The sequence below is a fragment of the Muscardinus avellanarius genome, assembly GCF_963383645.1.
Source record: "Muscardinus avellanarius genome assembly, chromosome: 11".
Lineage (NCBI taxonomy): Eukaryota > Metazoa > Chordata > Mammalia > Rodentia > Gliridae > Muscardinus > Muscardinus avellanarius.
The window spans coordinates 63,616,432-63,640,052 of record NC_137797.1 but is presented as its reverse complement, the minus strand read 5'-3'; the positions used below and the strand labels follow the sequence as shown (position 1 = coordinate 63,640,052).

The 23,621-nt window shown below is 58.6% G+C and overlaps 1 protein-coding gene across 1 annotated transcript in view; it reads left to right on the top strand.

The window, feature by feature from the left end:
• The window catches only part of LRP1 (LDL receptor related protein 1), a gene marked incomplete at its 3' end in the record, with an annotated part of 91,998 nt that overhangs the window by 59,759 nt on the left and 8,618 nt on the right, over positions 1 to 23,621 (top strand). Inside the window, exons 35-71 of the mRNA XM_080704840.1 lie at positions 983 to 1,114; positions 1,359 to 1,493; positions 1,682 to 1,811; positions 1,909 to 2,035; positions 2,378 to 2,529; positions 2,612 to 2,736; positions 2,995 to 3,372; positions 5,055 to 5,244; positions 8,608 to 8,812; positions 9,134 to 9,326; positions 10,321 to 10,446; positions 10,628 to 10,756; positions 10,956 to 11,075; positions 11,301 to 11,414; positions 11,658 to 11,807; positions 11,882 to 12,004; positions 12,248 to 12,364; positions 12,488 to 12,616; positions 13,098 to 13,220; positions 13,588 to 13,728; positions 13,804 to 13,994; positions 14,935 to 15,118; positions 15,265 to 15,350; positions 15,557 to 15,676; positions 16,133 to 16,320; positions 16,455 to 16,660; positions 17,616 to 17,804; positions 18,353 to 18,501; positions 18,902 to 18,995; positions 19,098 to 19,214; positions 20,452 to 20,571; positions 20,837 to 20,959; positions 21,092 to 21,217; positions 21,685 to 21,801; positions 22,409 to 22,515; positions 22,619 to 22,751; positions 23,483 to 23,602. Coding sequence (XP_080560966.1) covers positions 983 to 1,114; positions 1,359 to 1,493; positions 1,682 to 1,811; positions 1,909 to 2,035; positions 2,378 to 2,529; positions 2,612 to 2,736; positions 2,995 to 3,372; positions 5,055 to 5,244; positions 8,608 to 8,812; positions 9,134 to 9,326; positions 10,321 to 10,446; positions 10,628 to 10,756; positions 10,956 to 11,075; positions 11,301 to 11,414; positions 11,658 to 11,807; positions 11,882 to 12,004; positions 12,248 to 12,364; positions 12,488 to 12,616; positions 13,098 to 13,220; positions 13,588 to 13,728; positions 13,804 to 13,994; positions 14,935 to 15,118; positions 15,265 to 15,350; positions 15,557 to 15,676; positions 16,133 to 16,320; positions 16,455 to 16,660; positions 17,616 to 17,804; positions 18,353 to 18,501; positions 18,902 to 18,995; positions 19,098 to 19,214; positions 20,452 to 20,571; positions 20,837 to 20,959; positions 21,092 to 21,217; positions 21,685 to 21,801; positions 22,409 to 22,515; positions 22,619 to 22,751; positions 23,483 to 23,602 — 5,409 coding nt within the window. The remainder of the gene's footprint in view (positions 1 to 982; positions 1,115 to 1,358; positions 1,494 to 1,681; positions 1,812 to 1,908; positions 2,036 to 2,377; positions 2,530 to 2,611; positions 2,737 to 2,994; positions 3,373 to 5,054; positions 5,245 to 8,607; positions 8,813 to 9,133; positions 9,327 to 10,320; positions 10,447 to 10,627; positions 10,757 to 10,955; positions 11,076 to 11,300; positions 11,415 to 11,657; positions 11,808 to 11,881; positions 12,005 to 12,247; positions 12,365 to 12,487; positions 12,617 to 13,097; positions 13,221 to 13,587; positions 13,729 to 13,803; positions 13,995 to 14,934; positions 15,119 to 15,264; positions 15,351 to 15,556; positions 15,677 to 16,132; positions 16,321 to 16,454; positions 16,661 to 17,615; positions 17,805 to 18,352; positions 18,502 to 18,901; positions 18,996 to 19,097; positions 19,215 to 20,451; positions 20,572 to 20,836; positions 20,960 to 21,091; positions 21,218 to 21,684; positions 21,802 to 22,408; positions 22,516 to 22,618; positions 22,752 to 23,482; positions 23,603 to 23,621) is intronic.

Here is a 23,621-nt window from a genome sequence, read left to right as displayed (position 1 = left end):
GGCCTTCAGCAAATTAGCAAGATACTATTTAAAAAAAAAAAATTGCCGGCCATGGTGGCACATGCTTGTAATCCCAGTACTTGGGAGGCTGAAAAAGGAGGATCTAGGTTCACAGCCAGCCTCGGCTACTTAGGCCCTCTGCAACTAAGTGAGACCCTGTTTCAAAATAAAGAATAAAAAATAGGGCTGAGGTGTAGCTTGGACGTAGAATGCCCCTGGGTTCCATCCCTAGTACAAAAAAAAAGAGGAGAAAATTTTTTAAAAGAAAGATTTCCAGAGGAGGAGGAGGAGGAGGAGGAGGAGGAGGAGTTATCTTTAAGAAAGATTTCCGGTGCCTAGGGTTTCCCGAACTCGCTTGACCAATTATCCCTCCTTTTCATAGTCTGAGCAACCACAGTCTGTCTAGGGATTTATTTGGGGGCACAGTGTATCAGTGGGATGAAGGCAAGGGAGGGCACTGGGACGCCTGGGAGTGGTGCTTCCCAAGTGGGAAACGGAATAGACTGGCTCAGGAGCCAGCGAGGCGCTGGGAAGGTTGTTTGAGGTGTTGGGAAAGGGCACAGCATAGAGCAGAGGGAGGACAAAGAGGAAATTAAGGTCAGGCCAAGTGCCAAACTGGAATCTAGGTTTTGGAGTTCTGCGGTCCTGACTTTTGAACCTCCCAGACTCCCTAAGGGCCTTTGAAGGGTCTGGTTTGATTGGGCACAGGAAGGGATAGCTGGGTGTCTGCTGCCCCATAGTGGCGGTGAGAGGTACTGCCTGTGGCTCCACAGTAGCAGCTTCCCTACCTACCTTGCTCAGCCAGGGGCATTTCTTCCCCACCCGAGCACCAGGCCTCAAGTCAGGGTGTGTGTGCTTGTGGGTAGGGGAGATGGCTGAGGGAAGTATCAGAAGGAAAGCAGAGAAGACAAATCAAGAGTGACAGGAGCCAAGCTTCAAGGAGTATCAGCAGGGCCTGTGTCTGAGGTGTCCTGTGTTGCAGGTGTGGGCTCCTTTCTCCTGTACTCTGTGCACGAGGGAATCCGGGGGATCCCCCTGGATCCCAATGACAAGTCAGATGCCCTGGTGCCAGTGTCGGGAACATCGCTGGCTGTCGGCATCGACTTCCATGCTGGTGAGCCCTTGGTAGCTGGGGGTGGGGTGGGGTGTGACATCACCCAGGAGCTTGGGGGTGACGTCTCTGAGGACCAGTGAGAGGCTGGCTTGGGGGGACAGACTTGCCACCTCCTCCACCCAGTCCCCCTTCCACGTACCCGGCACCTCCAGCACTCACCTCCCTCCTGACCCCTCTACATGATGCTGGCCCGCTACTATACCTGCCTTATTGAGCACCCCCATATTGGCCCCTCCACCTTCAGAAAATGACACTATTTACTGGGTGGACATGGGCCTGAGTACCATCAGCCGGGCCAAGAGGGACCAGACATGGCGTGAGGACGTGGTAACCAATGGCATCGGCCGCGTGGAGGGCATCGCAGTGGACTGGATTGCAGGTGAGCAGTGGGGGGGTCGTGGAGATCAGTGCGAGGCAGAGGACGGGGCTGGGGGACATGGGGCTCGGTAGGAGAGGGAGGAGAGTAGGCAGGAGCCAGCAGGAAGCTGCAAGGGAACCTAAGGGCTGGGGGAGCCAGGTCTGTGTGGTCCTGCCAGCCTCCCTGAGCTCCACCAAATCCCTCCTCAGGCAACATCTACTGGACAGACCAGGGCTTTGATGTCATCGAGGTCGCCCGGCTTAATGGCTCTTTCCGCTATGTGGTCATCTCCCAGGGTCTGGACAAGCCCCGGGCTATCACTGTCCACCCGGAGAAGGGGTGAGGAGCTGGAAAGGCTGGTTTGGTTCTGGCCACAGCCCCCCAAATCCTGTATGGTCTGGAGGCTGACCCCCTCACTCCCACCTCTGGCCCTTAGGTACTTGTTCTGGACGGAATGGGGTCAGTACCCGCGCATCGAGCGGTCCCGCCTGGATGGCTCAGAGCGAGTGGTGCTAGTTAACGTCAGCATCAGCTGGCCCAATGGGATCTCCGTGGACTATCAGGTTTGGACACAGACTCAGCCGGGAACCAATGGGGCAGGTTCCCCGGCCCTGTGCCTTACCCCTCTGTGTCTCCCTGGGATGAGCCCCGTCCAGGGGAGTCCCAGCCTCCATCCAGAATAGGCTCCTCTGCCCAGAAATGATGGGAGGGTCACTCAGGTCTGGGGAGTGGGGGAGAACCTCGGGTGTGGCATGTTGGCAGGCCAGAGGGCAGGTCTTGGAGGAGCGGACATGAGTGGGGGAAGCCACACTGATGGCCCCAGGCAGGCCACCCTCTTGCTGCTGCCTGGCTGCGGGGCTGGTGGGGCAGGGCTCTGAGGCAAGGTGGGCGCCTCTGGCCTGCAGGACGGGAAGCTCTACTGGTGCGACGCCCGAACAGACAAAATCGAGCGCATTGACTTGGAGACTGGGGAGAACCGTGAGGTGGTCCTGTCCAGCAACAACATGGACATGTTTTCAGTGTCCGTATTTGAGGATTTCATCTACTGGAGTGACAGGTGAGGTCTCTGTCCTGCCTTCTCCCTTCTGTTCTTTCCCTCCTGCCTCCAATGACACTCCGCTCCTGCCTGCCCTGCCCAGGACTCACGCCAATGGCTCCATCAAACGAGGGAGCAAAGATAACGCCACAGACTCTGTGCCCCTGAGAACTGGCATCGGCGTGCAGCTTAAAGACATTAAAGTCTTCAATCGGGACCGGCAGAAAGGTGAGGCTGGGGCTCTGGGCTAAGGGGAGAGAAGTGAGACTCCCAAGGGCACCTTTCCATGGCTCCCCAAACTCCACAATGGAGGCAAGGTGGAGCTCCAGGGTCTGGGTGTTGAGGCCGGGCCCGGAGGAGCTGGCTGAGCTGCGGGTACCGAGGCAGAGCAGGGTGTCAACTGAATTTCCACCTGGACCCAGGCGCGGGGCATCAGTGAGCCTTTCCCAGAGGCAAACCCTGCCCTTTGTGACCCCTCTCCCCCAGGCACCAACGTGTGCGCAGTGGCCAACGGTGGGTGCCAGCAGCTCTGCCTGTACCGGGGTGGCGGGCAGCGGGCCTGTGCCTGTGCTCACGGGATGCTGGCAGAAGACGGGGCGTCGTGTCGCGAGTACGCCGGCTACCTGCTCTACTCGGAGCGCACGATCCTCAAGAGCATCCACCTGTCGGACGAGCGCAACCTCAATGCCCCCGTGCAGCCCTTCGAGGACCCCGAGCACATGAAGAACGTCATTGCTCTGGCCTTTGACTACCGAGCAGGCACCTCCCCGGGAGCCCCCAATCGCATCTTCTTCAGTGACATCCACTTCGGGAACATCCAGCAGATCAATGACGACGGCTCGGGGAGGACCACCATCGTGGAGAGTGAGCCAGCCCCAAGTCCTCCCAGGAAGCCGGTGGGAGGCAGTCAGCACAGACTCGCACACACCAGCATCCCGCCCCCACCCCCGGCTCTGAATCCACTTGCCGCAGGTCGCTGGCAGGGCCAGCCGGACCTCTGTCCCACTGTAATTGCCTCAAAGTCTCTATTTGGAGCCAGGCTGGGCCTCTCCCTCTTCCCCCCACTGGGCCCAGTTCTGCCCCGGGCACTGGCCAGAGTAGCCGAAGGGCTCCTTGGCGGAGCCCAGTGCTCGGCACTGGCTGTGGGTATGGAGCGGTACAGCTGCAGTCATTTAAGGTTTCCATCGCTTGGGCAGGATTCCTACTCACCAAGTCCAAGCCCTCCCACCCACCTTGTCGGGGGACGGGATCCCAGAGATGCCACCTGTGGAGGTTCAGCATGGGGTGGTATCACAGGCCCAGGACCAAGGGCACGGGCAGCCTTCTAGCTCTGCGAGTTCTGTCTGTCCCCATAAAGTCCTAAAAATGAAGTGGCAGTGCATGACTATAATCCCAGTACTTCGGAGGCTGAGACAGGAAGAACACAAGATTGAGGCTATTATTTTTTTTTTTTTTCAGTGCTGGGACTTGAACTCTGGCATTCTACCTCTAAGGGACACCCCCAGCCCTATTTTTATTTTTTATTTTGAAACAGGGTCTCACTTATTTGCAGAGGGCCTCACTAAGTAGCTGAGGCTGTCCACAAACCTTTGATCCTCCTGTCTCAGCCTCCCCAATGCTGGAATTACAACCGTGTACTACCACGCTGAGCTTAAGACCTTTTTTCAAAAGAAAAAAAGAAAATAAGCCAGGCATGGTAGCACATTCCTGTAATCCTAGTACTTGGGGGACTGAGACAGGAGGATGGCAGGATCAAGGCCAGCCTCAACAACTTAGACCCTCTGCAATTTAGACCCTGTTTCAAAATAAAAAATAAAATAGGGCTGGAGTGTAGCTCAGAGGTAGAATAACTCTGAGTAAATCCCCAGTACCACAAGGGGGAAAAAAATAAAAACTAGTGCCCAGAGGGCTAGGGATAGAACTCAGTGGCTGAGCACGGGATTGTGTGCAAGGCTCTGATTTGATTCCCAACACCAAAATAAAATAAAAATATTATTCCAGAGGCCAGCAGTCTGGAATTGTAGCTTGATCAGACAAGACTGGCAGAGCCACCCTCCCATCAGGCTGCTGTCCAGAGGCTGATGCAGCAGTCTTTTCGGCAGCCATGTCCTCATATAGCTGGAGGCCAGTAAAGCCCCTGAGTCCTCTCTTACTCCACTGTTCAGCTCGCCATTGAGTGCTTGGTTCTTTAAACGGAGTCTTAAGATGTCTACTTTACAAAGCAATCTGGTTCGGACCTTTTGAAGTAGGAAGTGCCCTAGTATAGCCCCAGTAGGAGTCAGTTTACTGAATTCACATTGCACCCCAGTAGGCAGAACTCTAGCTTCTAAAAGGTGACCACATGAGTCTACTCTTGTGGGAGACAAGGTGAAGGGTTAGGCAGTGGGCCGTTATGGTGGGGCACTGGAGGTCAGATCTTAGGCCACAAGCCCTCTGTGCTGGACCTCACACCCATGCTGAGTTCCCCGAGCTCCTGCCCGGGCTGCCCCCGCCCCCGCTCTGCTCTTTGGCTCTCCTGACCTGCGGCTGCTCCTGTGTCTTCTCAGACGTGGGCTCTGTGGAAGGCCTGGCCTATCACCGTGGCTGGGACACTCTCTACTGGACAAGCTACACAACATCCACCATCACCCGCCACACGGTGGACCAGACCCGCCCGGGAGCCTTCGAGCGAGAGACAGTCATTACCATGTCTGGCGACGACCACCCACGAGCCTTTGTGCTGGATGAGTGCCAGAAGTGAGCTGCCAGGCCCAGGGGCGGGGCACAGTGGGCTGAGGGGGTGGCAGGAACTCCCCGGGGAGCCCCTGGGGTTGGGGATGCAGGAGTGGAGAGGCGGGCTCCAACCCAAGCACCACCTTTCCATTCCGTGTGGCTTCAGGTGAGCTGCTTAAGCTCTCTGAACTTGTTTCTTCACCCATGGTACGATGAGAGGATCCTATCTCTGCTGTTGGAGCCACAGGGAGGGTCAGGTCTGTGGAGGACGCTGGCGCTATGATTGATTCGTTCACCAGATAGCCATATTTAAGGCACGGAGTAGGTGCTCTGTGGCTCTGGGACTCAACGTTCCAGGCAGAGGGTGCTCACTGAACCCTGGGCACGTGGACTCCCAGGTGGAGCCTGCTCCAGCCCCTGGCTGGGTGGCACGTTTGGGTTCCCCAGTAGCAATGGCAACGGCCCCGGGCATCAGTGGCCGAAAGGCATGAGAGAGGCGTGGCTGGCACAGGGCCTGCCCGCATAGGAAACGGGCTTTAGAGCAAGAGCCTGGGGAGGGGAAGCCGACGGGGGGGGGGGGGAGGACTGCAAGGGGACCTCCCCCACAGAGGGTGGCAGGGAGCTGGGGTCACGTTGCAAAGAAGTCCAGGGCACAGCCAGGAAGGACTTGGAAGAAAACACCCCTTGCTGGGTGCCCAACAGTCTCCTCTTGCCCTCTGCTCCTGAAGGGGCAGCTCTCACCCCTCCTTGTGGGTCTCTCAAGAGCCGCCCCTGGCCAGAGCCACCCTGGCCTACGTGTGAGCAATAACATTTTTCCCCTCCTGATTCAGCAGTATTGGGAATGTTTTCAAAAAGCTTTACTAGGAAACTAGGGACAAACAAAACCCAAAAGCAACTACATAGAAATGGTGAGTGAGCTGAGCCTGGATTCCTCACCCTCATGTAATTCTAGTCCAGCCCCAGCCCCGCCTGCCCGGCGCAGCTGACACAGCACAAGGGCCCTCTGTTCCCTCCGCCTCGGCCTGTCTGGCGTGTAGGGACACAACTGATCCTGACGATCCAGGTTCTCCTACCCTGACCCTGGTGGCCTCACCTGTTTGGGGCTGGCTACAGAGCCTGCCCCTCGTGGGTCTGTAGCCTCTGCAGTGGGGCCGTCACGCTGGGCTCCCCGGCTTGCCTCCCACCCAATAGAAAGCCCCTCATGGTGGTCATGGAGCTCCTTCCTCTCAGCCCAGGGGGATCTGTTGTTCACTCAACAAGTCGCTTTGAGAACCAGGGATGTGCTGAGGATCCGGTAGGGAGCGAAGGATGGGGGCTGCCTAGGGAGTGTGCGTCTGATTCTACTCCGGATGAGGCTTGGAACTTTGTGACTGTGTCCTTAGGGCCTGCTCCTGGCTGGTTGTAAAAAGTGAGACCTGAGAGCTTTGAGGACAGAGCTCACCAGCCAGAGGGCAGATGCATGAGATCCGAGCAGCAGGGGCAGAGGCAGGAGGGAGCTGGAGCATGGGGTAGGGCGGGAGAAGGTCCTGTTAGGGAGCTGGAGAGTAGAACGGGCTTTGGTACCTTTGGGGGTTCTGAAAGTCCAGTGTGTGTAAAGGTCACCTGAGGAGCACTAGAAATGCCAGTCCCCACCCAACCTGGGCGGAGAACAAAAGCCTAGAATCTGCATCAGTGCAGCTGGCCTGAGGACCACACCGTCCCACTCGTGTTTAATGGCCCCTGAAGTCAGCCACATCCATCTCCCAGCTCACCACCATCCTGAGAGCAGTGTGGCAGCGCTGGGAGCAGCCGTGCCCATCACCCCCTGGACTGAGAGAAAGCGTTCAGGGTCAGAGCTGGCAAGAGGCAGGGCTGGGCTCAAACCCAAACTTACAAAGGCCTTAAATTATGAAGAATGCTATTTTTTTCTTTCTTTTTGGTACTAGAGATTGAACTCAGAGGCATTTTACCTCTGAGCTAGACTCCCAGCCCTATTTTTAAATTTTGAAACAGTCGCCCTAAGTTACTGAGGGCCTTGCTGAATTGCTGAGGCTGGCTTCAAAAGTGTGGTCCTAGCCGGATGTGGTAGTGCATGCCTATAATCCCAGTACTTGGGAGACTGAGACAGTAGGATCGCAGGTTCAAGGACAGCCTCAGCAAGTAGGGAGACTCTCATTAACCTAGTAAGACCGTGTTTCAAAATAAAAGTAAAAAATAGAAGCCAGGTGTGGTAGCGCATGCTTGTAATCCCAGTACTTGGGAGGCTGAGACAGGAGGATCACAGGTTCACAGAGAGCCTCAGCTACTTAGTGAGGCCCTCCACAACTTAGTGAGACCTTGTTTCAAAGTAAAGAATTAAAAAATAGGAATGGAGGTATAGCTCAGAGGTAGAATGCCCTTGGGTTCCATCCCCGGTACTGCAATAAAATAAAATAAAATAAAATAAAATAAAATAAAATAAAATAAAGCAAGGGGTGTAGCTGAGAGGTAGAATGCTCCCAGGTTCATTCTCCAGTAACACACACACACACACATACGCGCGCGCGCGCACACACACACACACACACACACTCTGCAATCTTCCTATCTCAGCCTCCCTAGTACTGGAATTGCAGATGTGTGTCACCACGCCCAGCTTGGAGAATGTTATCCTTGAGAACTTCTTGGAGCAGGATTCATAAATAGGATCCACATCTGCTCAAAACCTAGGATACAGGCAGCACTCAACAAAGGCTTCCTTTGGGTTAGGAAAGAACCAGCTTGCCAGGCGTGGTGGCACATGCCTATGATCCCAGTACTTGGGAGGCTGAGACAGGAGGATCACAGGTTTGAGGCCAACCTCAGCAACTTAAAGAGATCCTGTTTCAATATAAAATAGGGTAGAGGTATAGCTCAGAGGTAGACTACCCGTGGGTTCAATCCCCAGTACCACAAGAAGAAAATCATGGCAAATACTAAGCTAGTGTTTACCATCTGTAGTTGAAATGAATATTAAGTTAATTCCCACTCTGTGAGGTGTATTATCGTCACTTCACAGAGGAGGACACCGGGGTACAAGGTGGTTAAGTAAGTTGCCCAAGGGCACCTAGCTGGCAAGTGGTGGCGCCAGGATTGGAACCCAAAAGCTTTATTCACTTGACCACACGATCTCTCACCTCAGCATGCAGGTGGCCATTTCAGACACTGTGGGGTGAACGTGCACACACAGGAAGCCAGACCTGGCCACAGTGCACGAAGTGTGTGTGCAGTAGCCGGGCCTTCCCAGGCATCGGGGCTGTGTCGGCCTCCTCGGCTCCGAGGTTGCCGTGCACAGGGGTCTGGTGCACCTGGTGGGCTCCTGGGTTCTGACTGCCTGCGCGCCCGGCCCGTGCCCGCCAAGCCGGCTGATGCCTGTGCCTTCCTCCCCAGTCTGATGTTCTGGACCAACTGGAATGAGCAGCACCCGAGCATCATGCGGGCCGCCCTGTCTGGAGCCAACGTCCTGACCCTCATTGAGAAGGACATCCGCACACCCAATGGCCTGGCCATCGACCACCGCGCTGAGAAGCTCTACTTCTCTGATGCCACCCTGGACAAGATCGAGCGGTGCGAGTACGACGGCTCCCACCGCTATGTGAGTTCGCAGGGCGGGCAGGCGGCACGAGGGAGGCCAGGTCAGGGGCGGCCAGTCTGCCAGGTGCAGAGCACTAGAAAGGGAGGTGTGCAGTGTGGTGGGAAGAGCAGGGGAGGGAGGGAAGAAGATGAAATGTCCCGCCAGGATCCCGGCCTCGGGCAGCCTGCGCCTGTCAGTTATGTGCGGAAGATGGTAAGCTGCCTCGGTGGTCCTTCCACGGGTCCGTGGCTTCCCAGACCCCCTGTGCTCCAGCCAGCTCAGTGGGAGAGTCGGGTGAGAAACCTGAGCCACACCATGATGGCGCGGATGCCGTCTCTGCAGGTGATACTGAAGTCAGAGCCGGTCCACCCCTTCGGGTTGGCTGTGTATGGGGAGCACATCTTCTGGACCGACTGGGTGCGGCGGGCAGTGCAGCGGGCCAATAAGTATGTGGGCAGCGACATGAAGCTGCTGCGCGTGGACATCCCCCAGCAGCCCATGGGCATCATTGCTGTGGCCAACGACACCAACAGCTGTGAGTGGAGCCTTCGCCACCAGCCTTGCCTCCGGCTTGCTGTGCCTGCACGCGCGCACACACACGCACACGCACACACTGACGCGCACGCACTGCTGTCTGGTCTTGCTCTTTCTTTTTTTTTTTTTTTTTTTTTGGTGGTACTGGGGTTCCTGGAAGCCCTTCTACCTCCGGGCTACACTCCCAGACCTATTTTAACATTTTTATTTGGAAACAGGGTCTCCTAAGCCAGCGCGCGCGGCTGGCTTCGAACCTGCGCGATCCTCCTGTCTCTGCCTCCCAAGCGCAGGGATTACAAGCGTGCACCACCACGCCCGGCCGGTCTTGCTCTTTCTTGAGCCTCCATTGCATGGACACATAACTGTACATACCTTTGGCCCTAAGAACCTCTAAAATACCGAACACTCCTCTACTCCAGTCCCCCAAGACGTCTGTGCACATACACACACCCACATGACACACACCTGGGCCTTCTCATCCAAGGTGTGCTTGTGCATACACACGTATCACTCACATCACCTCAGGCTCTTTATTTTACACCCTTGGATACACCACCACAGGCCCCAGCCATTCCCCCGCCCCCAGAACCACTGGACACTCCAAAACCTGATCCCATGGAGGCGTGCCAGGCGCTGCGCATGCCGCCCCCACCTGCACATGCCCACGCTGGTCCTGGCTGACCAGGCCCCTGCCCCACCCCAGATCCACAGCTTCCCTGGGCCTCTTACTGGCTCCTCACACCCTGGCATCACCATTGCACACAGGACTTCAAGCCTCCTGGACTGCAGTCTTTCTGAGACGTCTCAAAGCCCCGTAGCACCCCACCCGCGAGCACACGCATTCTCACCCTCACCTCACGCCCACCCCATCCCTCCCGAGGCAGCTGCCCCTGCCGCACCAGCCGTGGCCACGCAGAGGCTCAGGGGACCTGGGTGGGGACCTTGGGGGCACAGCAGAGAAGACCCTGCAGCCTGTGGCACCCATCTCTGCTCAGGTGAACTCTCCCCTTGCCGCATCAACAACGGAGGCTGCCAGGACTTGTGCCTGCTCACCCACCAGGGCCATGTCAACTGTTCCTGCCGGGGCGGCCGAATCCTTCAGGAGGACCTCAGCTGCCTAGGTGAGGGAGCAGGCGGGGCTGAGGGGCCGAGCACAGACCGGGGATCATCTCTCCCACCCTCTCCAGCCCACGCCCAAAGCCTTTTGCCAAAGAGAAGCAATGTGACCCCAGTTCCCAGGGGGTGGAGTAATGGGCACAGGGGACAGGGCCCTGACTTACTAACTCCCTGCCTGCTCTCCAGCGGTGAATTCCTCTTGCCGGGCACAAGACGAGTTTGAGTGTGCCAACGGCGAGTGCATCAACTTCAGCCTCACATGTGATGGTGTCTCCCACTGCAAGGACAAGTCGGACGAGAAGCCATCCTACTGCAGTAAGGAGCCCGTGCCCACCCTGATGCCCCAGGCCCTCAGCCCTCAGTGTGACCCCGCAGCATGACTCCAGAAGGAGTTCCAGGAGCTCTCAGAGGGCAGAACTCCCGTTAGCCTGAGTTTGGCCCATAGCGGTGGTAAGCACGGGCACGTGGCCATCCCAGGCACCCCATCCCTGAGCCTCTGTCACTGCCCCCCCAGACTCCCGCCGCTGCAAGAAGACCTTCCGCCAGTGCAACAACGGGCGCTGCGTGTCCAACATGCTGTGGTGTAATGGGGTGGACGACTGTGGAGACGGCTCTGATGAGATTCCTTGCAACAGTGAGTGGCACCCCGGTGCCAGGCCTCAGACCTCTCCCCCATTTGACCCCGACCCTCCACTGCATGCTAGCCTTCGCCGAGCTCCCGTCCCCAGACCCCAGGCATTTAGTTCAGGGCACTCTAAAGACACGTGGGCAGGTGCTTTGGGCCAGAAACTCTGTCTGGGCCCTCCTGGCCCCCACGGAAGGGACTGCAGCCTGATGGTGCTGGATGGTGCTATTTCAGAGACGGCCTGTGGAACTGGTGAATTCCGCTGCCGGGACGGGACCTGCATCGGGAACTCCAGCCGCTGCAACCAGTTTGTGGACTGTGAGGACGCCTCTGACGAGATGAACTGCAGTGAGTGGCGCCCTGCCCTGGGTCATCTCGGCCTCCCTCCGCCCCTGCACGGATAGCCTCCGTTCTATACCCCCAGCCCTGTCCCTGCCCCCTCCTTCTAGGGTCTTTGGGGTTGAGAGGACGACCTCTGAAGGTTGCTGTTTAACGTTCAGAAACACACAAAGGGCCCCTGGATAGCAGCTGCCCAGGGAGGGGGTTTTAGAGGGGCCCAGGTGTCACCCCTCACCTGCCACCCTCCACCAGGTGCCACCGACTGCAGCAGCTACTTCCGCCTGGGTGTGAAGGGGGTGCTCTTCCAGCCCTGCGAGCGAACCTCCCTCTGCTACGCTCCCAGCTGGGTGTGTGACGGCGCCAACGACTGCGGGGACTACAGCGACGAGCGTGACTGCCCAGGTCAGTGGCCGGCGACTGCGCGGGCGGCGGCAGGCCCGAGGCTAGCAGCGGCTCACACCTCCCTCGCCTCCCAGGTGTGAAGCGTCCCAGATGCCCCCTCAATTATTTTGCCTGCCCCAGTGGGCGCTGCATCCCCATGAGCTGGACGTGTGACAAGGAAGACGACTGTGAGCACGGCGAGGACGAGACCCACTGCAGTGAGTGGACGCGCTTGCTGGAGCTCCCTAGCACCAAGCCCTCCCAGGCCACCTCTTAGCCCTCCAGGGAGAACGGCACTCCAGGCCTCCGTCCCGCCCCGCACCCCAGGCCCTCAGGCTTAGAGAGGGGCCATTTCTTCAGTTCCCAGAGTCCAAGGGCGGCTCTCCTGTCCTCCTCCTGGCATCTGCCAGTTAGATGCAGAGACGCACTCTGCATCTAACTACATTTCCTAACTGCCCTAGACAAGTTCTGCTCAGAGGCCCAGTTTGAGTGCCAGAACCACCGCTGCATCTCCAAACAGTGGCTGTGTGATGGCAGCGATGACTGCGGGGACGGCTCTGACGAGGCAGCTCACTGTGGTGAGGAGTGGCCGGGACACCGTTGGAGGCAGTGCCGGGGAGGGACGTGTTCCCCAGCCCTGCCCCCTGCCAGCCCCGCTCTGCCCGTGTACCCAGCCTCTCAGCGGCTCTCTGCTCCCACAGAAGGCAAGACGTGCGGCCCCTCCTCTTTCTCCTGCCCGGGCACCCATGTGTGTGTCCCTGAGCGCTGGCTCTGTGACGGAGACAAGGACTGTGCCGACGGCGCGGATGAGAGTGTCGCAGCCGGGTGCCGTGAGTGGCAGGGGCTGTGAGGAGTGGGTGGGCAGCAAGTGGCCAGAGTCTCACTTGTATGTGGAGAAACTGAGGTAAAAGAGAGGAAGCTAGCCGGGCGTGGTGGGGCACGCTTGTGATCCCAGCATTCGGGAGGCTGAGACCGGAGGATCGCGGTTCACAGACAGCCTCAGCTACTTAGTGAGGCCCTCCGCAACCTAGTGAGACCCTGTTTCAAAATAAAGAATAAAAAATAGGGCAGGGGGTGTGGCTCAGAGGTCGAATGCCCCTGGATTCCATCCTCAGACCCACGATAGAGAGAGCGGGGGGAGAGGGGGAGAGGGGGAGAGGGAGAGGAAGCACTTCACAATGGGTCAGCGATAGGGCCATAGCTCCAGCTCCAGTGTCCAGTCTCCCTGGCTAGCTCAGAGGACTGGAGGCTCAGGGCTGGGGGACAGGATGGCACAGGGCAGGGCTGAGGAGGCCTTGGCTTCTATCTCAGTGTACAACAGCACCTGTGATGACCGGGAATTCATGTGCCAGAACCGCCAGTGCATCCCCAAGCACTTCGTGTGTGACCACGACCGTGACTGTGCAGATGGCTCCGATGAGTCCCTGGAGTGTGGTGAGCCGCAGGGAGCGAGGGAGGTGGGGCGAGGTCGAGGTGGGCGGGGCCGAGGTGGGAGGTGGGCGTGGTGAGGACCGAGGTGGGTAGGGCCATGTCAAGGTGGGCGGGGCGCGTTGAGGTATTATGTGGGCGTGGCCAAGGTGGGGAGGGTTGATGTAGGCGGAGCCGAGGTGGGAGTTGGGGCGGGGTCGAGGCGGCGCGGGCCTGAGGTGGGAAGTGGGCGTGGCGAGGGCAGAGGTGGGTGGGGCGAGGCTGAGGTATGATGTGGGTGGGACCGAGGTGGGGCGGGGCTGGTGTGGGCGGGGCTGAGTCCGGGTGGGCGTGGCCCTGCCCTGGCACCGGCCTCACGCCCCTCATCTCCCAGAGTACCCGACCTGTGGCCCCAATGAGTTCCGCTGTGCCAACGGGCGCTGCCTGAGTTCCCGCCAGTGGGAGTGTGACGGCGAGAATGACTGCCACGACCAGAGTGACGAGGCTCCCAAGAACCCACACTGCACCAGCCCAGGTGGGCCTGGCCGGTGGCTCCCCCAGCCCTCCCTGTCCCTGGGCCCGCCCTGACCTGCCGCCTCCACCCCCGCAGAGCACAAGTGCAACGCCTCCTCGCAGTTTCTGTGCAGCAGTGGGCGCTGCGTGGCCGAGGCTCTGCTCTGCAATGGCCAGGACGACTGCGGCGACGGCTCGGACGAGCGCGGCTGCCACGTCAACGAGTGTCTGAGCCGCAAGCTCAGTGGCTGCAGCCAGGACTGCGAGGACCTCAAAATCGGCTTCAAGGTGCGCCAGGGTGGGAGCTTCACACCCCAGGCCGCCACCGGGCTGCCCGCTCCGCCTCCCCCTCCTCCCTCACGCATTCATTCTTTCACCAAGTGTTTATGGAGCAGCTACTCTGCCAGGCAGTGTCCTGGGCTCTGCAGATAGAGCAGTAAACAGACTGGAGCCTCTGCTTCTTTGATTCTGCACTTCCTGGGAGGCTTTGCTGGCAAATAAGGGCTGTGAGCGAAGAGTGTGAGCCTGTCCAGAAGGCTGCAGCACGAAGGTCTGGAGTTGAGAGAGAGCCTCACCTGGAGGGAGAAATGTCACACTAGACAAATATTTATGTTATTTAAACCCATGAGCCTCATCTGATCCCCAGGGGCAGCAGTGTAGATGGCAAAGAGGAGGTCCAGGGAGCCTGTGCTGAGCTGCTCTGAAGGGCAGTGAGGTACAGAGAACTGGCAGAGAGGCCTGAGGGGAGCAGATGCCAAGGCAGGAGGGCAGAGGCGAGGAAAGTGTTATATCAGCTGGGCACGGTGGCTCGCTCACACCTGTAATCTCAGTACTTGGGAAGCTGAGGCAAGAGGATTGCAGGTTCAAGGCCAACCTCAGCAACTTAGTGAGATCCTCAAAAAAAAAAAAGCTTGGGAGTGTAGCTCAGAAGTAGAATACTACTAGGTTCATCCCCAGTACCAAAAAAAAAAAAAAAAAAGAAAGAAAGAAAGGAAAGGAAACAGCATGCACAGCTCTGTCCAGCTCTGCCCAGGACACCTGAGGGAGCCCTGGACATGGCCTTCGCAACACCCCTCACTGCATGGTTCTCGGAGGCAGCCAGCAAGGCCGCTGATTGGGCAGGCTCTACCTGTGTGCTGCCTGTCTCCCCATGGAAGGGTCTCTGGAGTCTGCAGAGGGGGACCAGACCCCTGCCACATCCCTAGCCCAAGGTTCCCTGTATCCGCAGTGCCGCTGTCGCCCTGGCTTCCGGCTGAAGGACGATGGCCGGACATGTGCGGACGTGGACGAGTGCAGCACCACCTTCCCCTGCAGCCAGCGCTGCATCAACACCCACGGCAGCTACAAGTGTCTGTGTGTGGAGGGCTACGCCCCCCGTGGCGGTGACCCCCACAGCTGCAAAGCCGTCACTGGTGAGACGGGGAGCTTGGAGGGCACGAGATGACCCAGGCGGCCAGGGCAGTGGAGGGAGGGTGGGGTAGCAGAGCTCAAGGCTGCCCAGGGCCAGGGCTGCTCGAATGTGCCAGCCAGAGGCTGAGCCAGGACCCTCTGTCTCCAGAAGAGGAGCCCTTTCTCATCTTCGCCAACCGCTACTACCTGCGCAAGCTCAACCTGGATGGCTCCAACTACACACTACTTAAGCAGGTACCAAAACCCAGGCCCTCCTCACCTCACCTGACTGCCTTGGCCGGTGCAGCCTCCTCACCAGTGCTCCCCACCTGAGCCTTGGTCATCCCTGTGACTGCCTCTCCAGCTAGCCATCTCCTGACTGCAGTCATCCCTCCCCAGAGGCAGATGTGCTCCTGCTGCCACAGCTGACTTCTCCCACTCTCCCATCTCCCCAAATCCAGGGCCTGAACAATGCTGTTGCCTTGGACTTCGACTACCGAGAGCAGATGATCTACTGGACAGACGTGACAACCCAGGGCAGCATGATCCGCAGGATGCACCTTAACGGGAGCAATGTGCAGGTAAGGTGGGCCACAGTCCTTCTCCAGATAACTCCCTGCTTTTAAGTCGTCTCCCCTCACCCCCACTAACCAAAATCATTTCCCTCTCCCCCCACACCTAGCCACCTCATGATTCTCATTCTAGCTTCTCCCTCCTCCAAGCCCAGAACATGAGGGCTAGAAGGCTCCTCTTGCCCTTTCCCTCCCCGACCTCCCCAGGCCTCCCTAGTTATCAGGAAGTCCTACTCTCTTCACCTCTGCTCCAGGCGCTGTGGGCTTGGGCATGGCCTTGATCACCTGGCACCCCTCTCCTGGAGCCCCTGCTAATACCCATGTGGTGTGAGGCCCAGGGGTTTTATGTCCATGATCCTCCCAACAAGGCCCAGGGAGGGCTTCACCCTACTTTACAGGGTTGGGAAGCCGGGGCCCAGAGAGGCTGAGGTTACCCAGCACCTCATTCTCTACCTTTGCCTGCAGGTGCTGCACCGGACAGGCCTCAGCAACCCGGATGGGCTGGCTGTGGACTGGGTGGGCGGCAACCTGTATTGGTGTGACAAAGGCCGAGACACCATTGAAGTGTCCAAGCTCAACGGAGCCTATCGGACGGTGCTGGTCAGCTCTGGCCTCCGTGAACCCAGGGCCCTGGTGGTGGATGTGCAGAATGGGTATGTGGGCAGGGAGGGCTGGGGGAGCCACTGAATGCAGAAAGTGCCCTGAAGCATGCAGGCCAGCCTCTCTGTAGGCTCAGGGTAGGACCCATCGCTGGACCTGTTAGGCTCACTGACCATCCACCTGCCAGGTACCTGTACTGGACAGACTGGGGTGACCACTCTCTGATTGGCCGGATCGGCATGGATGGGTCAGGCCGCAGCGTCATTGTGGACACCAAGATCACGTGGCCCAATGGCCTGACGCTGGACTATGTCACCGAGCGCATCTACTGGGCCGATGCCCGGGAGGACTACATTGAGTTTGCCAGCCTGGACGGCTCCAATCGTCACGTTGGTCAGTATGCCACTGAGGCTGCCTGCACACAGCAAGCTGGGAGACATGGGTCTGCAGTTACAGGGGGTCAGGTTTTGTGGAAAACAAGTGGGCATAAAGGCCAGGAAGCATGGTGTAAAGATACTACCCTCCAGGTGGGGGTTCAGAGCACCCAGGGTGCTCCCCCTGGACTGGCCTAGACACAGGCCAGTGGGAAGGGAAAACAAGAGGCCCTTCTCATGTACAGCCAGGAGGATGGCCCTGAGGGCGGTGGGGATGGGAGGCCTGGGGCTGGGGACTGCAGTGTGCCCCTACTTCCTGAGAGGAACCATGTAACTGGAGAGCGAGAACTTGCTAATGGACAGTCTGACACTCGTTAGTGCTGTGTCCTTGGGAAGCCACAGAACCATCTGTAACTGGGGTTCATGCCCACCTCTCAGGATTTAGATGGGGGCCAAGGAGGTATGCAGGCCAGGCATGGTGGTGCATGCCTGTAATCCCAGTACTTGGGAGGCGAGGACAGGAAGATGGCAGGTTTGAGGACGGCCTCAGCAATATAGAGAGACTCTCAGCCACCTAGCAAGACCCAATTTTAAAACAAAAAATAAGCCGGGCGTGGTGGCGCACGCTTGTAATCCCAGCATTCGGGAGGCCGAGACAGGAGGATCGCGGTTCGTGGACAGCCTCAGCTACTTAGCGAGGCCCTCCGCAACTCAGTGAGACCCTGTTTCAAAATAAAGAATAAAAATGTGGGCAGGGGGTGTGGCTTGGAGATCGAATGTCCCTGGGTTCCATCCCCAGACCCGAAATAAAATAAAAAATAAATAAAATAAATAAATAAAAAGGGCTGGGCATGTAGCTTGGAGATAGAACGATCCTGGGTTTAATTCCCAGTGCCATAAAAAAATGGAGTACTTAGGCAAATACCCCATCATACTTGGCACTGACCGCTGCTCTGCCTGTGCCCATCCCCCAGTGCTGAGCCAAGACATCCCACACATCTTTGCACTGACCCTGTTTGAGGACTACGTCTACTGGACTGACTGGGAGACAAAGTCCATCAACCGAGCCCACAAGACCACGGGCACCAACAAGACGCTCCTCATCAGCACTCTGCACCGACCCATGGACTTGCATGTCTTCCATGCCCTGCGCCAGCCGGACGGTAAGCAGGCAGGGGCAGGGGCAGAGAAGGGTGAGCAGGGCCCAAGGGACTCCAGGGTGACATGGGACCCAACAGGAGTCAGGACACCAGGCCGGGGGAGTTTCTGCCCATCCCTTCGCCATCATTGAACACTCCTTCCAAGTACTGGGACATTCCGAAGGCCATAGACAGAGTGTGGTTGGGCTCTTGAGAGCTTCCGCTCAGCCAGCTTCAGCAGCTAGCCCCTGACGCCAGTCAAGAAGTCCAGAGAGGGCAGCTCTGGGTGCAGAGCGCCAAGGCAAGGTGCAGAAAGCAGGCAGGGATGGTGACAGCAGGTACAGAGGTTTCCAGATGCGAGCTCCAGGCCTGGCCTGACCTGGGAGCATGAGAGGGTCCCCTACTGCCTCGGCTTCAGCTTCCTCCTGAAAGAGGCATGATTTGACCTACCCCAGCTTCTTCCAGGAGGGAGTGGCCAAGCAGCCTTTGGCAGAGCAGAAACTTCCCTGCCCGGAGCTAGGGAGTCATGCACTGGCTCGGTTGGCTGCCCCTCACCACCTTTTCCCTGGCAGTGCCCAATCACCCCTGCAAGGTCAACAATGGTGGCTGCAGCAATCTGTGCCTGCTGTCCCCCGGCGGGGGTCACAAATGCGCCTGCCCCACCAACTTCTACCTGGGCGGCGACGGGCGCACCTGCGTGTCCAACTGCACCGCAAGCCAGGTGAGGCTTTCCTCTAGACCCCCATTCGCCAGTGCCTCACTCCCTTGACCCCTCACTCCAGTACCCTCCATCTTTCTGGGACCCCAGCGCCTGCTCTGATGTCCTCACACATCTGGCTTCCCCATGCTAACACTCCACGTCTCTTACCTACCTCTTGTCTCCCACAGCAATATTTTTACACCCATCATCACACACAGACACCTCCACACCATTACAGTGACCCTCCCCCAGCAGCCCCCCTCACCTGGCCCCCTGCACTCAGCCCCCCAACCTCTGCTCCAGCTCCACCTCCCTTCAAACACCCTGACCCTGCCACTTCATTGAAACATCCCAGCCCCTCAAAAGAAAGCCTGAGCTCCCCACACCCCACCAACCCCTCTTGCCCCCACCTGCCCTCCAGTTTGTATGCAAGAACGACAAGTGCATCCCCTTCTGGTGGAAGTGTGACACTGAGGATGACTGCGGGGACCACTCGGATGAGCCCCCGGACTGTCGTGAGTGCCCAGGGAGGCTGCCGGAGAGGTGGTGGCCGTGGTGCTGTAGCAGGGTGCCAAGCCCACCCCTGCTTCTCTGACGCTGAGTCCCCTCTCCCGCAGCCGAGTTCAAGTGCCGCCCAGGACAGTTCCAGTGCTCGACAGGCATCTGCACAAACCCTGCCTTCATCTGCGATGGGGACAATGACTGCCAGGACAACAGCGACGAGGCCAACTGTGGTAAGCGCCTGCCAGCACCGGCTTCCCTCCTCCCGGGGCTCGTGGGTGTCAAGAGCAAGGAAGCAGCACCATGAAGACAACGTGGCACTCGCCTGTAATCCTAGTGCTTGGAAGCTCAAGATGAGAAGATTGCAGGTTCAAGGTCAACTTCAGCAACTTGGCAAGACTCTGGTTTAAATTTTTTTTTAAAGCCAATGTGGTAGCCGGGCATGGTGGCACACACTTATAATCTCAGCATTTGGGAGGCTGAGACAGGAGGATCGTGGTTCGCGGACAGTCCCAGCTACTTAATGAAGTTCTTTGCAACTCAGTGAGACACTGTTTAAAGAATAAAAAATAGAGCCAGGTGTGGTGGCACACACTTGTAATCCCAGCATTTGGGAGGCTGAGACAGGAGGATCGTGATTCACAGACAGCCTCAGCTACTTAGTGAGACCTTTGCAACTCAGTGAGACCCTGTCTCAAAATAGTGAATAAAAAATAGGTCTGGGGGTGTAGCTCAGAGGTAGAATGCCCCTGGGTTCATTCCTCAGTACCGAAAAGAAAAAAAGAAGGAAAGAAAGAAAGAAAAAAACCCAATGTGGTAGCACATGCTTGTAATCCTAGTACTTGGGAGGCTGAGAGGAAGATTGCAGGTTCAGGGATAGTCTCAGCAATTTGGTGAGGCTAGTGATACCGTGTTTCCAAATAAGAAATAAAATCGGTCTAGGGATGTAGCTCAGAGATAGAATGCCTCTGGACTCGATTCCCAGTACCACACACCCAAAAAAAATATTTTTTAAAAAGGGCTGGGGGTGGCCGGGCGTGGTGGCGCACGCTTGTAATCCCCGCGCTTGGGAGGCAGAGACAGGAGGATCGCGCAGGTTCGAAGCCAGCCGCGCGCGCTGGCTTAGGAGACCCTGTTTCCAAATAAAAATGTAAAAATAGGTCTGGGAGTGTAGCCCTGAGGTAGAAGGGCTTCCAGGAACCCCAGTACCACCAAAAAAAAAAAAAGGGGGCTGGGGTTGCAGCTTGGAGGTAGAATGCCCCTGGGTTCAATCCCTAGTACCCCAAGAAAACAAACAAAAAAACAAAAAGGGATGAGGAAGTTCCCACTACCCACACTTTCTCTCCAGGCTGGATTCTTGCCACTTAAAGCCCCAGGCCCGCCCCCCGCCCCCCACTGAAGAAATGGTGTCCCTTTCCTGCCCCCTAAGCCCTCTGTCCACCATTAGTCACCCTTCCCTCCTGCCCACAGACATCCACGTCTGCTTGCCCAGTCAGTTCAAGTGCACCAACACCAACCGCTGCATTCCTGGCATCTTCCGCTGCAACGGGCAGGACAACTGCGGGGACGGCGAGGACGAGAGGGACTGCCGTGAGTGCAGGGCTGGGCTGCAGGATGGACCGGCCGCTCCCTAGAGGAGCTGCGGTGACCATAACAGAGCAACCCAGGCAGCCTGGTTTGAGCATCATTCTTGGTGGGAAGATACTGCAGATCCAAAACAGAAGGCACTAAGTTGGAGATAAACCACTCTCTCATAAGGAATTGCTGACAGACCAGGGTCAGGGCTGGGGAGACAGTGGCCTTGAGCTGGGGGGGGGGCATCGGGATGGTCCTCATTCTCTCACTCACCCCACAGCCGAGGTGACCTGCGCCCCCAACCAGTTCCAGTGCTCCATCACCAAGCGCTGCATCCCCCGTGTCTGGGTCTGTGACAGGGACAATGACTGTGTGGACGGCAGTGATGAGCCGGCCAACTGCAGTGAGTTGCCAGGGGCCCTGGGGAGCCCCCTGTGCCCCTCATGGTTATTGAGCCTGCGCAGCCTCGTGGCCACACCCACGCCCCCAGCACACCTGGGAAGCAGCCTCACCTTGTCCCCTCACGCCCTTGCAGCCCAGATGACCTGTGGGGTAGACGAGTTCCGCTGCAAGGACTCGGGTCGCTGTATCCCGGCACGCTGGAAGTGTGACGGAGAGGACGACTGTGGGGACGGCTCAGATGAGCCCAAGGAAGAGTGTGGTGAGCCCCCCAGCTCCCGGAGGGGCCATCTGCAGGGTGGGCGTGGCCGCGGCTGCCTGCTGGCCAGCCCTTGGCGCGGCCCCGGGCCGGGCTTCCTGTGCCCACTGTGGGATGTTCTCCCGTAATGGACATCTCAGACGTGCCCCTGCTCCCCCACGCCCTGCTGGTGCCCACCAGCGCCTAATTCTGCTTTCCCAGCACATCTCCCCAGCACTCACCTGTGCAGAATCTTCTCTGCTCACACTAAGGGGTCAGTCAGTTCCCTCCCCGAGGCAGCTGCTCCCCACTCGTGTCTCTTCCACCCTCACCTCCTGTAGAGCCCTGTGTCAAGCCACCACCTGGGCTCCCCAAGGCTGGGCTCCTTCCACACCTGCCACCCCAAACATGCCCTCCTGAGACCCTCACGTCGACCTGCCCCTGCACCCCCGACCGCCCCCAACATCTGCCCCCCAACTCGCGTCCCCCAGATGAGCGCACCTGTGAGCCATACCAGTTCCGCTGCAAGAACAACCGCTGCGTGCCGGGCCGCTGGCAGTGCGACTATGACAACGACTGCGGGGACAACTCGGACGAGGAGAGCTGCAGTATGTCGCGCCCCGCCCCGGCCCAGCGCGCCCCTCCCTCCTCAGCACCCGCCTCCTGCGCCACTTGGCCCAGAGCAGGACCACCTCCCCAGACAGGGCGTCAGAGGCCCTCCACCTCACCCACCCCACTCCATGTCGTGTACTTGAGTTTGTACCATTTCACCTCATCTCATGTTTCTCTCCATTTTCACACTGTCCTCTTGGGGCTGCAGAGGTAGGTGTCTCTGATGTGCCCCTGCTCCCGCCGTGCCCTCCTCTGCCCCAGAGCCCACCCGTCTCCTGCCGTGCCCTGCCCGTCGACCTCCACTGGCCTCTCCCCAGACCCAGTGCTTGTCCTGGTGGTCTCGTCCCTCCCCGCCCTCCCCACAGCCTCCTTGGTCCCATGGCCCCAGTGGGGTGAGCGTGAGCACCTCCCACGAGGGCAGCCAGTGGGCTCAGCCCAGGAATAGTTGAACGTCTTGGTCATTATGCCAGTCAGCTGTGGCCTTCAGGGACCACAGGGCTGGGCCTTGGCTCGGGATTATTACTCCTAAGGGCTGGAGAGCCCCGGGGGCTGAGTCCCTGTGCCCACCCTTCCGGGCTCCGTCTCTTCCCTGTCCCTCCGCAGCCCCTCGGCCCTGCTCTGAGAGTGAGTTCTCCTGTGCCAATGGCCGCTGCATCGCCGGGCGCTGGAAGTGCGACGGAGACCACGACTGTGCGGACGGCTCAGACGAGGTGGGCGGGGAGACCAGGAAGAAGGAGGGTGGGCTCGAAAGAGTTAGGGCAGGGCTGCAGCGGTTCCTAGGGCTGACCAGGCTGCTGGCTTCCGTGCCCACAGAAAGACTGCACGCCGCGCTGTGACATGGACCAGTTCCAGTGCAAGAGCGGTCACTGCATCCCTCTGCGCTGGCGCTGCGACGCTGATGCCGACTGCATGGACGGCAGTGACGAGGACGCCTGTGGCACTGGCGGTAAGCCCTCTCAGCCGGCTGTGGCGGCCCCGTGTCCCCGCCATTCATGCCTGCCTTCTTAGGCTCATCGTTCAGGCGACAAACATTGAACATTTACAGTGTGCCAGGCACGGTCCTGGTCGCTGGGGAGATAGCAGTAAACAAGACTCAGGGCTGCCAGGTACATTTCTGTGCAGCTGACACCCTGCCTGGCGGCACCTAGTCAGGACCAACTGGGCTGAAATCCAGAGAATTCTATGGGCTGTGTCCCTCTGGGTCCCCGGTCAGCTGCCCCGAGAGGCCAGGCCTTGCTCCCTTTCCTTCCCTGGGACAATGATTCAGCACCTGCCCCTGGCTGGCCAGGGGTCAAGATTGGGGCGTGGAGCAGGGATCCCAGCTGTGAGGGCAGACAGCCTGGCTCCACCCCGGCAGCTGAGGACAGGGACCTGCACCCGGTCTCCCACTGCTGCTGTACCTCTGTGCCCGCCGCTGAACAGCACTAGCTGTGTGCCCGCCACATCCACAGGGAAAGAGCCTTTGAAACCCTGTGGGCACTTTCCAAAAATGGCCTCTCCTCCCCTAAATACCAGAGGAGGTGCTTTTTGCCCCTCTGTTTACCAGGGAGAAAGTCAGGAGACCCAAGTGCAGCCTGGAGGTGCTGCTTCTGTGGAGGGGGTCTGGATGGGACCCTGCACTGGCGGCCTGTGGCCTACGGTCCAACCTTCCCCCTTTGCTTTGCTCCCCCGGCCCAGTGCGGACCTGCCCCTTGGACGAGTTCCAGTGCAATAACACTTTGTGCAAGCCGCTGGCCTGGAAGTGTGACGGGGAGGACGACTGTGGAGACAACTCGGATGAGAACCCCGAGGAGTGTGGTGAGGCTTGGGGGTGGAG